General features: G+C 38.3%; 1 protein-coding gene across 1 annotated transcript; it reads right to left on the bottom strand.

Moving 5' to 3' along the window:
- Nucleotides 1-4408: 4408 nt before the first annotated feature.
- LOC107082828 (basic leucine zipper and W2 domain-containing protein 1-A) lies at nt 4409-13817 on the bottom strand. Its single transcript, XM_015371706.1, has 12 exons — nt 13695-13817; nt 10946-11018; nt 10669-10845; nt 10489-10583; nt 10336-10401; nt 9973-10108; nt 9779-9888; nt 7555-7725; nt 7333-7479; nt 7087-7225; nt 6797-6919; nt 4409-5040 (listed from the first exon to the last, which is right to left on the bottom strand). The coding sequence occupies exons 2-12, from the start codon at nt 11007-11009 to the stop codon at nt 5009-5011; spliced, it is 1260 nt and encodes a 419-aa protein (XP_015227192.1). The 5' UTR covers nt 11010-11018; nt 13695-13817; the 3' UTR covers nt 4409-5008.
- Nucleotides 13818-14355: the final 538 nt, after the last annotated feature.

Genomic DNA, 14355 nt, shown 5'->3' with positions numbered 1-14355 from the left:
TACACACTTGGAATAATCAGTGCATCCAATCATGAAAGACAGGAAACAAAGGAGCCTCCTGAAGTTCAGGAAATGGTGGAGTTGTGCATAGAGCCTATTAACACTGAATCCTATATCTCCGTCCTCCTTAAAGCCAATCACATCGTTTTATTTTCTGACTTAGTCAGGAGAGTTTTTTTTTTCCTAGTTTTGTGCAGCAATGAAAATAAAACCATTTACTAGGTCGGTCTGAGACATTAGGTGTTAAAAACCCAAACATAGCATGTCCTTTTAACGAGGATCCTATTAAAGAATGAGCCGCATTAATTCAAAGAGAAAAGATTATCTGTAAGAAGGTTCTCAGACTGTTTTTAACAGAACTTGATATGAGTGAGAAAACATTGATATGTGGTAACAGAGATATAGAAAACTGTTTAGTCAAACAGGACCAGTCCCATAAAATGGCTTTAGGCTGTGCTTCAGTCAAACTATTATATATCAAAACGGCTTGCCATAGCCTGTTGTTACCGCAGTAAAATTGGTAACTATATTTCTTGAATGGTAGTGGATCTATGTATTCTATTTAGAGGAAATCATCGGGCAGCAGGTGTAGATGAAGTCTAAAAAAGTTCTAATAGATAGGACAGGTTCATCATCCCATGGGGTTCCTCCTCGGTTTGATTCTGTCTTCCATCACACAGTAAATACCAAGTGGCTGTTTGCAGATGCTTTGGATGTTAGCATCCCAATAAATGGTTATTATTACCAGTTATCAGTCCAATTGAATGGCTTCAGATTGTGCCAGTTGGCTCAGTAGGTGTTTAATCACCAAGAGAATCCTATAACCCTGATGTAAATAATTCATTTTTTCCCAGGATTACTTAATCTATTTATGTGTATTGTGAGTTTAGTAGTTCTTCATGAAGTGTAAAAACAAATAAAGTCCACTATGCTCATAGTAAACAAATCAAAAACAAAAAAAATCTCATATCCTGTCATCTTAGTTGTAGAATATTTAATTCTTTGTGAGTTAATGCCGGTAATTCTTCAATAAGATCGTCATCAAACAGACATGCCATATTTGTTTTTAAAACGTAAAGTGTCTAACGGACACAGTGAATTATTATTTTATTTTTATTGTATGCGCAAAACTACGACAAAAATCTCTTGACTAAATAAAGAAATAAAACGCGATTGACCGTAAGGAGAGCGGAGACAGAGGACACTCATTCCCTGAACACAACCTGCTCCCAACCAGGTTAGCGCTGAGGAGAATGTTACTATGGCAACTGAAACAGAGGTTGAGAAAACTCTCTTTGTGAAACGGAAAAGTCACTTCTTTCAGGATTAGAAAACGTACAGTCTTCAGTAAACCTGCTTCTTGAAACGGACTGCATCAGCAGTCGCCATGATAAGTGCTGTCTGAATAGTGCAGCTGGTAAGGAAGGAGGGAGGAAGAGGAAATAGGATGCTTTCTAGCTTCAATCCGTTTGGCAAAAAGACTTACTGTTCCTACCTGTTGCTAAGGAGCTATACGGAATCCCACAGCTCCTTTCTTCACTTGTACTCTGTGGGAAACTTGTTCCCACCTTCATATATTTTGGTTTTTATGACAACTGTTTACTACATTTTTGTAACTTTTGTTTTTTGTAGTTCTTTGTCAGAGGGCTGTAGCATCATCCATGTGCATTTCTGTCGCTTAATGACGTCCATAAAGCTGTCTGGATTCTGTTCACAGGTCCGCAGCTCCTTCTCTTCCCATGATAGAGCCCTTACTGTTAATTCATACGAAACATGACGGGATAGCAGCTATGATTTGCTGTATTCGGACTGAGCCTGGTGTATCTGGGACGGACTGGTGACCTGTGTTCCCTTTCTGTCAGATTAGGTACCATATGGGGATTAATCCATTTATTAAAATGTTTAATCCATGTGGGTTTAAGTAGTTGTTTTAAAAATAAAATAACTCAGATTAAAAATTTCCCCAATGAAATTAGGATGTTAATATTACTGCAGTATAAAGGAAATGGTTAATTCCTGGCTTCCAAACTCTTTATCCATCTAATAAATAGCAGGTTTATGATAGTATTGTTTTTTGGTTTACCAGAAAATCTGTAACGGTGAGAAATGTGACGATTCTAACTTATAACATATTTCTTGTTTAAAGCATTTTTTTCCCGCCATGATTTCATCGTAAGTAGTTTTGACATATTAAGCTACGGTGCTAAAACAGTTAGCTCAATGTTGCACAGTCACTTTAACAGCACAGCTCACCGATTCAGCTGCCTTTTGCACTTTAACGGAGAATTTTAAAAAATGTGAAATTAAACTCATGTGGATCTCTTGCTATGTATAATACAGCATTAAATTATTACAGGGAAACTGAAATCTCTACCTCAGACCTGCGTTTTAAATATGAAGGTCTACCTCTGACGACTGCAAGAAGTACTTGAAAGCCAGACATGTCTGTCCTTTGCACATTTAGTGAAGCTGCTTAAGGAGAAATTTATTTTTTTTACCAAGAAAATAAAAACTGTCATTGTGTCTTTGCATATTTCTTTTCAATAAAAATATGTTATTTGTTCTTTTTTTGACTCAAGTTTCATTTTAATGGTATTTCAGTATTTAGGAAAGTTGGGTTTTGGATCAAGGTAGATGAGTGTTTGATTATTCTGAATTTGATTTTTTTTTGGCCGCTCACACTGAGCCTGGTTCTGTTGGAGGTTTCTTTCTGTTAAAGGGGAGTTTTTCCTCTCCACTGTCGCTACAAGCATGCTTAGTGTGAGGGATTGCATTCAGATCAATGAGTCGACGCAATGAACTGGTTTTCATTAGATAGAAAACTTTGAATAAATTTGACTGTATGATCTGGTGAACTGTAAAGTGCCTTGAGATGACATGTTGTGAATTGGCGCTATAGAAATAAACAATTTTTTTACAAAGGAGTCAGATTTTCTGGCCTCCTGTGATTAAATAAAACAAAGTAAATCATTTTCAAAAAGACAAGTGAAATTTAAAACCCTTTTTAACTGAAATTCTGATTATAGATCATAGACATTGATTTTTTCCCCCCTTATAAAATGTGAATATATCTCCGAAATCATCTAATACTTTGCTTTTTGCAATGTGGTGTTCAGGAAGACCTGGTTCCTTTGTTACTGTCAGGTTGTTCATGTGAACATCAGCAAATCAACATTTCCAGACCAGTTAGTTGCACTTTTTTTTCTCCCCAATATATCTATATTTGTTATAAGTGATGCATTTACAAAACACAGGGGTTCCAAGGCTGATTTATTGCCCCATTTTGGTTTTTGATCCAAGGAAACAGGATCTTGTAGTCATGAAGCAGATTAAAAATAAGCAGTTAAGTGTGTCAGATCTGCCTTATGCTGGAGCAGCGTTCCCCACAGAGGACCCTTTAGGTTCAGTATCCTGCATCTTTTAGATGAGGCTCTGCTTTAACAGGACGGTCAAGTATCCATGTCATTAGCAGGACTCTGGATAACCTGTTTACTGAGGAGTTAATTCTGCAATTTGATTCAGATTTGGAAGCAGGATACTAAAACCTCAAGGATCTGAATTGAGGAAACCTTTTAAAATCAGATTTGTGTGAAAAACAAACACCTAAGCTAAGGTTTCAGCTGAGAAAATTTTACATTTACAATAATGGACCTGTGAAAGTCTGGCTGTTTTAATTTTAAGTGTATTCAACCCAAGAAAAAAAAAATAAGCGGACAGTGATGTGCATTGTAGACATTCAACAGGTTTGATTTTACTAAAGTTTTGTCAATATAATACAAAATAGTTTTGTTTATGCTACTTAAATTTAATGTAAACTTTCTCTTGCAAGAGTCTCAATTTCTCCACAACTTAAAAAAAGGCTTTAAAGTATGGAGGACCAATTCTGCCATATTTAAAATTACAGAAATGAATACATGCTCAATAAATAAACTAATTGCCCCCCAAAATACAATAAATAAATGCAGGTATAAATAAAATATACAGTGAGACAAATTTATACATCTTTTAATTAGCTTCTTTATTTTCCTTGTTAATAATTACCTTATTTGTCCATTATAATCCTCAACACCCCTAATTTGCATAATGAGGCAGAAATATATACAGAAATTTAAAAACAGGCAAATAGCACATAGATTATGACAATAAATGGGTAATTATTACAAAAACAAATAAAGAAGCTAATTAAAAAGATATATATCTTTAAGTCTCATTGTATAATTTAATTTCTGCCTACATTTTTAGGGGCAATTATTGCATGCTTATTTCTGTATCTTTAAAAACAGCAGAGTTGGTCCTCCGTATAAAACATGCGCCTCATTTATCCAATAGTTTGATCTAACATTTACACCAACGCATAAAACGGCCGACCTGATTCAGGAAAAAAATGAATAAAAATACCACATCAAGAAGCGTTTCAATAATCTTTATTCATAAAAAAGTCAAATTGGTTTATATCAGATTAAAGAAAGTATAAACTGACGATAATCAGGTAGCTGGCGAGGCATCTTACAGGGCGGGGGGGTACGTTTCTTCAGACGGACTGACCAGAAACAGGAAAGAAAATGGAAACAAAAATAAACTGAGCTCTCCAAAGAAATAAAATAAAAAATAAGTAAAGTTTAAGGAAAGCGGGACAGGAAGAACTTTGGCAAAACTGATTTTACATTTGTCAGCCTTGAGGTGGCACGGCTTGAACTTAAATAGAAACCCCACCCCGCTTCAGGATGGAGGATCACCATGATTCCCAGTTACAGGAGGCGTTGGAAATCAATCAGGAGGGCAGAAATCATGGTCTCCTGACTCCCCGGGGGAGCAGCGATGCCTCAACGGTTTACTTTGAAATGTAGCTTAGATGTTTCAGTGGTGGAAGTGAGTGTTTGTGGAGATAAATCAGTAACAGGAGGTAGAAGAGGAAGGGTCAAGACATTCTACTGCTCCTGCTGCTACAAAACAAAACAACCAAAATGGGAAAAAAAAAAGAAGAAAAGCTTGACTGGCGATGAAGGTTTCAGTCCGCCTCCTCTTCATCCGATTCAGACTCTGCAGAGAACAAAAACATATTGAAGTTTATTAAAAATAAAAAACAGTCTCTTAAAACTACAGGATTTTTGTGATTCAATCCTTTAACCTTTATTGTTCCGCTTATCCTTCACAACAGAAGCTAATCAGCTTCCTGATGGTTTTAGCTCAGTATCATTGGGACAAACACCAGGTCATGATGCTGCCACCACCATGTTTCAATGGAAGTATGATCTTACCAAGTGCAGATTTTTGATAACTGAACCAAGCTAGGGTGTTTTCTGAAGAAAATGCAAAGTAGATTAGATTTTCTCTTTACTAAGGCTAATTTTGGAACAAACAGGAACCTGAGCTGGTCTCCGTAGAAAGGTGAATCTCCATCTAGATGAACTGGTATCAATGGTTCTGATGGGGTTAAACTAGTGATGGGTCCAGCAACAGCGATGCCCATAGAGCTTAACACTGTATCAGTGTGCGCGTTGGTTTACTGAAAGTCATGTGACCGACACAGGAGTTGTTTCTAACCAACTGATTCACTGTTTAAAAGCGCATCTTTCAACATGATGCATTTGTAAAAAAAAAAAAAAAAAAATAGTCTCATCTTTTGCGGTTTATCATTAAAATTATAAAGACTTTTGGAACAGCTTAAAATGAAAAGGAAAGTTTCCGGGGTTTTTTTATTTTTTCGTGTCATCCTTTCCCTGTTATCACTCAATTTATCTGAAGTTAAAGTTAATTTCAAATTGAGTTTATTTACTGTTTTTACTGTAATTGTCGTTTTAAAAGTAGTCCACAAGTATCCTCAATCATATTTCCCCCTAATTTTCACGTTATGATACATGTTTACATTTATTGGCTGCTTCTATAAATAGCAAAAATATTTTCCATTTAAACAGATCTGAAATATAACCTACAAGAGCTTAAATTATATCTTTGCACTAGATCATCAAATTAATTCAGTTTAGTCTGTCCAATAAGATGCCTGTAGTGTCTTTAAATGTCCAGCAGGTGTCATTATTCTGTGAGACAGTATCAACGCAGTATTGATACAGTTTGGCTTCAAAATGACTAAATAACAACCACTAGGTTAAACTGACTCAGGAAAACTTGCTCTTCACGCTTTAAGAGGAATTGGGAATTTTAAGTTTAAAGAGGTTGAAGGAAAGAGAAGTTTTCCATGAGTTTTGCAGAGAACTAAACGTTTTTTTAAGGGCCTGCATGACATTAGATGAACAAACAATAATTTTTGTTTAAATGGTCTGAAAAGATGCAACAGGAAACTGTTCATTTACCAAAAATATAATTTTCTTTTCAATGCTATAAGGCACCAGGACTAAAGAAAGCTGGGTGGTTTTCTGCATAATATAATGCTGTGATTTCATAAGAATATTATTCTGTTACTGTTTGCAGGTTTCAGCAAGAGACGCCTTTAATTCAGAGACGCTTCAACATGTCCCGTTGGCTGAGTAACTCATTTTAATTTCTTTTGGGATTGAGAAAGCGGGAAATCCTCATTCCTTTAGTTACGTAGATGCAATTAATATGAGTTCATCTTAGCAAAGATGCCTAATGCACGACACGGTTCTATCTCCACTTCCTCTTCAGTTTTATCTAATCAGTTCAGTAAAACAGACCAATGTGTTTTCTTCAAATTGAAAGCAACATGCTTCCATTCCACGAAGTACAGATTTGAACGCCACCAGGCGTCCTGATTCCTTCTACTGAAGGATCATAACTGACTCCAGTGCTCTAAAAATGGAAGTGTGGAGGTGGTTACCTTCCTCGGCGTTCTTCAGCCACTCTACGAATTTCTTCATCTGCTCGAGAAAAACGCTCTTCCCCTTGGCGAGGTGGGCTTCAGAGTACCACTTCAGTATGGCCTCTTCACTCAATACGTCAGCTGGGGGACAGAAGGAGAACAGACGGGTTCAAAGTCTCACAGAGCACAGCATTAACCAGACACACACCAGGTGGCGCGTCTAGAACAGCGTTTTAGGAAACGGGTCACAGCAGAGCAGCTTTAGGATGGAAATAGTTGGGTAAAAAAACGAGAGAGTGACTGCCGACCTTTGTAGAGGAGCACCACGATCTTCTGAAAAGCCTTCATGAAGTGGATGTTATCGTAGCAGTACTCCTGGATCTTCAGCAGCAGGCTGAGCTCAGACAGACCCTGGGAGGTGAAGGCTTTCAGCAGAAGGCTGTATTGCTGCAACAACGAGGAACATTGCTCAGAGTTAAACACAGGGGTTTATACAGGAATGCTTAGGAATACTTTTTATGCCATCAACAAGTACCCTGGATTCAAACACACACCTTCAAGTGTTTGATGGCTTGTTCGGTCACCAGCTCTTCCTTCTTGTTCCACTCTACGCAGCTCATCAGGCTGGTCCAGATGATGCTGATCATGGCCTGCTCAGAGAGGCTGGACTTCTTCATCTCCTCTCTGGTGAAGGCGATGATCTGAGACAAAGACCCCGCAGGTTAAAGCACCGTCACCGGTTTGCTGAATCCCTTAAAGGAATGGTGAAAGCTCACCTCCTTCTGAGGGTCGCCGCGGGACATCATCTCCTGGAGCTCCTTCTGCAGCTCCTTGCGGGCGCCGATGGATTGCTGGTTGCGGGCGAAGTCAGACAGCTCCTTCAGCCCGGCGTCGGTAAAGTACTTAGAAAAATGCTCACAGCTCCTTTTGTTGGCAGGGAAAAGTTCCTGCAGGAAAAAAAAGAACAATGTCACCAAGTAGAAAAAAAACTTTGACAAATTATAAAATCAGCTTTTGTGATGCAATAATTTCATAACTTGTAGATAAAACAAACTTGGGTTCATAAATCCTCTCATTTAAACTCTTCCACCCCTAAAACATTTCAAAATGGTCTGAACAGGGGCTCACGTTTCCACAGCAATTGATTAACAGAATCATCTCGTCATTTGAAGGATTGTGGGCATTTTCATCTCCGACAGTCACGTTCCTTTTTGTTAACACAGAAGGGCTGGGAAAGAGTCCTAAACCCCACGCCAATAGAGCAATCACTAATTCAACCCCAAAAAGGTGAAGGAGATCAGAGGCTGATCAAAAAGTTATACGAGATGTTTTTGTCCATGAACATTAGTGGATCCACTTGGACAAAAAGATGGGAGGCAAAGACAGTATTTCTGATGATATGTGGGAAGAAGTCTGGAATGAGGCACATCGAGCTACAAGCTCAAATAGATGGCGGGATTAAAAACGGAAAATTACCAGGAGATAACAAGTAACAAGTCTGAAACTGTGGCTCTGCAATCCCCAATCATACACATGTTCTGGTCATGCTCCAAATTGCAAAACTTTTGTGACGTGTACAAGGCTTTAAACTAAACCATTCAAGAGGTTATCACCAAGGATGAAATGGTCGCAATATTCAGTATTTTTCCAGTTCGGCTGAAAGGACGAGCCAAATTACAGCGGCCCTGAAATGCATCACAATTAAGTGGAAGCAATCGAGTCGCCTTCCTACAACTCATGGGTCCAAATTGTAAGGGAAATATACAAAATGGAAAAGATAACATACTCCTTAAGACTCCAAAAAAGACATTTTCGGCCAATGCTGGGGTCCTGTGGAAGATTTACTCAAGTAATCAAGTCTTACAACTCAATTTTATTTTATTTTTTTCTAGATTATGTTACATAGACCTTCTGAGGTGAATTCTTGTGCTAGGTTTGTATGGTGAAGCTGAGACCACAATTATGATGCTGAAACTGCAACAGGGTTCCTAAAGCGTAAGGCACGTTAAATTCAACGCTGCTTAAAATAAAAATTTACGACCAACTTGACAATAAACACAAGAAAATTGAGTAGTAACAAATTTACCCTAAATTTTTATTTTAACATAAACCATTACTTTCTGGCCCAGTAGATGCGTTTCCATATAGGAAGAAAGCTAAAAACATCATATTTTGAGGGGAAAAAAAACAGAGTCAAGAATTCTAAGAAGAAAAAAAAATAAGAGTCAAGAATTCTGAGGAAAAAAAGCCAGAATTCTGACTTTTCCCATATTAAACTGAAAAAATGTTTAAAAATCAGTTAACTTTACAGTGGCCCCAATCCTCTTCCGTACCGTACTTTCATCAGTGGCGTACCGCCAAACATTATCTGGAGATTTGGTTCTACTGGTGCTGTTGTTGTGAGAGATGCTGTGGAGGCGTTGCAGAGAAAAGGGTGGAAAAGAACGGAGAAATACCTGCTGCTTCTCCATAACTTCATTTTGACGCTTTAAGTTTCACATGTGTCCCCACTGCTTTGCTTCATCTACATTCCCTGGCAGTGGTTTTAACCATGCAGAAAACTCTTGGATAGCCTATTTTTCGTTGAATTTAAAACTTCGCCATGTTGTCCATTTAAAAAGTTTGTTTTTATTGGTTCCGCTATTGGAATGGGACCAATAATGGTTACAGCGAGCGGTTTGGTAAATGTAAGAAAAATACTGTCAATATTTTATTTTTTGATATGGATTACAAAATGTGGTAACAATTTTAAGATCCATGAAAGACTGATTTAAGACATTTTAATACCAATTGAGGCCTTGATTTTATATTATCTTTAAGACTTTTTAAGGATCTGCAGGAACCCTGTGTAAAACTTCATGCTGGGACAGTTAATCTTTGGCATCTCCGTTTTAAAATCAATAAAATGTAACTCTAATTTCCCCCCAAAAGGATTTATGCTTTTTCTCCCCTCTGCATTTATCCCAACCTGGAGACAAAGAGCCCCATGGGAGATCTCACCATCAGCCTGTTGTCCATGCCCACTTTGCGGAGACTACCAGCAACAGAGTTGATGTCTTTCTCATTGATCCATGACTTGAACAGCTTAACAGCAAAGGCTGCAGAGACGCCTGTAAACAAAGAGGCAGGAAAAAGTCAAACCCAGAAACCAGAAGCTCACCGTTTCGCCATAACACACCAGGGGGGACTCTCACCCTCTTTGACGAGGTTTTCGTTGTAGAGGCTGATCAGGATGGAGGCGGATATGCTGCCGTTAGCCAGCAGGATGCCGGTCAGCATGGCTAGTTTGTTGCGCTCAGACTCAGTGAACCCCTTCAGAAACAGCAGCAACTGCAAACAGACAGAAGTTTAAAAGGTGGACCAACACCCCCAGTCAATGCTATTCTGTTATCATCTGGATCGGATCTAAATGCTGAACCAACTCCTGTGAGGCTGGGTGTCGAGTTGCATCCATAATCCACCTGATCTATAAACAGTTTGTGTTTCAGCCGCAGGCTTCCTGTCTAAACTGCTCAGCTCATGCAGATAACAGATTAATCCCTCTGGTTCTTCCTCACCTTTTTGATCTCCTCTTCGAAACCCTTCTCCAGGTACTTGTAACGCCTGATCAGCTTGTTAAAAACCTGTTACGTGAGAAAACAAACATCATTAACAACGACCCAAAGCTAATATCAATAACAGCAGGGCTGCTTCACTCCATAACCTTTTACCTGAGCATATGCTTGCATTGTCTCCAGGTCTTCCTGCGCCGTAAAGAGGCAGAACTCGGTGCGGGTCATGTCGTCAGACAGAGTCCCGCCGGGGGCTGCAGGAAACGGAAAGCCAAGGTTTAGCTTGGAAACAACATGATAAACATCTTAAAGGTTGACTCTAACCCAGCAATGACTTACCCAGCATCCCGCCGGCCACCAGGATGTCGAACAGTGTCTCTGCATACCGGCGGTAGTCAAGTTTGGCGCCAGAGGCATCAAGGAACTTCGCGACCGCCTCCAAATCACTGCCAGTTTGATTCAAGCCTTGTACGATACTTTCTTGAAACTGAGTAGGGTCAAATCTCTCCTTTTCATCTGAAGGAGAGAAAAAAAACAAACAGATGCGTTTAATCAGATGTACAGAGAAGGAAGGCCTCCAGGAGAAAAGAAGATCTGCCAAGACGATAGACATTACCTCTTTTCCTCGTTTTGAAACGCTGGCCGGTTAGCGTTGGCTTTTGCTGCTTTTGATTATTCATAAAAGACACCTGGGAAGAGTGAAAGATGGTGGTTAGACTCCAATTACACAAAGGATGCATCTGAAAACTTAAAGGCAGCAGATTTTAGATTAAAGTGTGAAACATCTCTGATCACAGTTTCAAAATAAAGGAAAATGCAAAAGACTAGGATGTGTCATTCACAATGACGACAAACTGAACTGGATGCTCCCTGTGAAACACAGATGGAAATTTATCAGAATGAACCACCAATAAGTTGAATTAACTCAAGATGTGGGCAGGCAGAGGAGACACCAAGGGAAACCAGAACTTCCTGCCTGGAAGATTCGATCACTGCGCCTCTAATGCATAAGACTTCAACCAATCAGCTTTCACAGCGTTTTACGGGCATAAATCCAAAAGTTTCTTTAATTTCTCAGTCACTGTGATTATTAAATTCTGGCTGCAAAATATGCTAAATTGTTAATCCAATAATTATCGCTTTCTAAAACCAAGGTTTTCAAATCAGACTGATTATTATTATTATTATTATGACAGCAAACAAACACTCCCAGATAAAGCTCTTCAAAGCAATAGAGTGCTTTGAAACCTACAACAAGTATGCCAGCTTGACAGCTGGATGCTTACAATTATTAAAAACAGATACTTTAGCCTTTCCATTTTGATCATGTTTGCTCCGTTTTATTTAAATAATCTGTAATAACTATAAGCTGTTTCTACTAAAATTCAAACCAAGATATTAAGTGTATTTTTCAACCAATTAAAAACCTATTTCTTAGAGCAACTCTGTAAAGTTGCTCTAAGAAATAGGTTGCATCTAACAGTGTTTAAGTGTTGGCATCTAAGATTACTAATATTAATAAGAAGAAAGGTACAACAAATTAGATAATTTAGCTGATTTAGATATTATTAAGCCAAATGATAAATACTAACTAGTTTCTTAATGTTTGGACTTTTAACGAGACTTGGTCTAATACCCTAAACAAGGAGTCTTCGATGTTTTCCAGGCCAAGGACCCCCAAACTGATGGCGAGATGGAGCGGGGACCCCCTAAAAATATCTATTCTATGAAATTGTGTTCTATCAAACTGGCCTTATAGTCACTCTATTACAGATGGAGTAATTTAACGAAAGTAATGTCTCCCTGGGATTATTAAAGTATTTCTGATTCTGATTCCTGGTTGATGGGACAGGTGTGGTGAATGAAACGGTGCCCAGATTGAAAGAGCTCCTGTGCGTCACTGAATGTGTGCATTGATGACTGAAAGACATCTTCTGCCTCCATTTATCTTTTTACTACAGTGTGTTTAATTCATGTTAATGTGGATTTAAAGACATTTCAATTAGTGTAAAACATTGCAGGGGGGAATATAAAATAAAAGGTTTAGGTTATAGCTATTCTATTCCTGTTTGACCTCTTTTCTCTGGTTAATTAATCTCAAAATATAAGTCATGTTCTTTGAATTTTAAATGTTAATTCATATTTCCAAAAATAGACAAATGCTTGTTCATTATTAGATATTTTTTGTGTCAAATCTTGATATTCTTTGTGACTTTTTGAAGAACTAAAAAAAAAAGTTAAGAGTCGTTTCTGTTCTTACTATTAAACTTATTAGAGCAACAACAACAATTTTTTGGTAAGATTCTAATGCTAATGTGTATTTAAAGACATTTCAATTAGTGGAGAAAATTGCAGGGGGGAATACATAGAAAAATGTCTAAACCAAAACTTTCTGCTCTAAACAGATACTTATTTTTTTTACAGGTTTTTAAATGTTCTCCCAGATTTAATGGATATTTTCCATATACCTACACAGTGACATGGCATAAACCCAACGCTGTTTCCGTTTAATGTGAGGTTGTAGTATGTACAGGTGACAGATGTCCCCACCTGATCACAACATGGCCCCACACCTGCGATCTCAAGTGGAGTTTGCTCTGTTCTCATTGTTTCTAAAAGCTCTTTCCACCGTCAATGCTTCTAGTAAATATATTTAACGTAAATTAATAAGAAACAGTGATTTAAAAACATTTTTTACTATTTCCCAGCGTGGATGTCTTAGAGGCGATGCTTTTAAACCGCCGAACAAAAGGAAGAAGGTCCAGACAAAAGGCGAAGCTGGGAGGTAAAATGGAGCTGGTGGGTGTTGGGTCGTGATTTCGATCTACGTGATTTTTTTCGGCGTTTACATAAGAAATGACGCGAACCAGACGCGAGGACAGCTCAGGGGCATCCCTGATCCATCTAATTAGTTATAATCTGGGATCATTTTAAAACCAAAGTCGGCTAACTGGAGAGGGATTAGCCCGGGCTAGCTCCGGGCCTCACCATGCGCAGGGCCGCTGCTCCATAGCCAGGCCTGCTAGGCTACTAACCCGGCATAAACCGCCACTAAATTCCGCTTCCCATGCTTATTCATACATATAAAACTGTTTTACATCCAAGCACTACCTCTCCGCCAGATGCCACGACCAGGCGTGACGTTTTAACGGTAAACGTCTTAAATATAGTGCTACTGCGGCTAATGCTAATAGCAAGCTAACTAAACTGGAGGAAACAGGATTCGCCCTCCGGCGGAGCAAAAAACCCAGACTCTGAAAAAATCCTTTTTAAATTATTACAACTACAGCATTAACATGTCACTGGGCCGACTGGACAGCCCGTGATTTGGATTATGGCTGACAGCGGACACTAAGAGTACTTACCGAAATTAATGCAGATAAAAAACGGTTGTGAACCAGGGGAAGTAAAGCAAGTGTCGTCTCTCACAGCGGCCCAAACAAAAAGACCTTCCCGTCAGGACTCCAGATAGCTCCGCCCACTGCGCATGCGTACAGAGAGGAAGAGGTACGTCACAAAATATAGGCCCATTTTGAACAGTGAAAGGGAGGAAAATTTAAAAAAAAAAAATGATTTATTTTTAATATAGATATTAAAATTAAACCTATAACAAGAACAAGTATCACAGCTAGGCAGCTGGATGCTTACAATGACAAAAACACCCATACAGACCCCATCAATTTGCATCAAACCTCAAAATTAACGTTTAGTTTTAAATCTGTCTATTTTTTATGTACAATGTAAATTGATATGATCAAATTCTTTACAGATTTTTTAATTTTTTTCTTGACTTTTTGGCTTATTTCAATATTTCAGATCAATCTGACAGAGACTGAGTCTAAAAGTAACTATTTATCAAGTAAGAATTTTTTATATATTCTTTGCTTATTTTTTGGCATATAATTCAAAAACCTTAGAGCAATGTATTCATGAAGTATAGATGTAATAAAAACTCAAAGATGCCATTTTGAAAAAATTGTTCAATCATAGCTGATTTTGAATGATTCCGGTGGGAAAAACTAAACA

The sequence above is a fragment of the Cyprinodon variegatus genome, unplaced genomic scaffold (genome assembly GCF_000732505.1).
Source record: "Cyprinodon variegatus isolate N-32 unplaced genomic scaffold, C_variegatus-1.0 Scaffold63, whole genome shotgun sequence".
In the NCBI taxonomy this organism is placed as follows: domain Eukaryota; kingdom Metazoa; phylum Chordata; class Actinopteri; order Cyprinodontiformes; family Cyprinodontidae; genus Cyprinodon; species Cyprinodon variegatus.
This window is presented reverse-complemented; position numbering and strand designations above follow the sequence as displayed.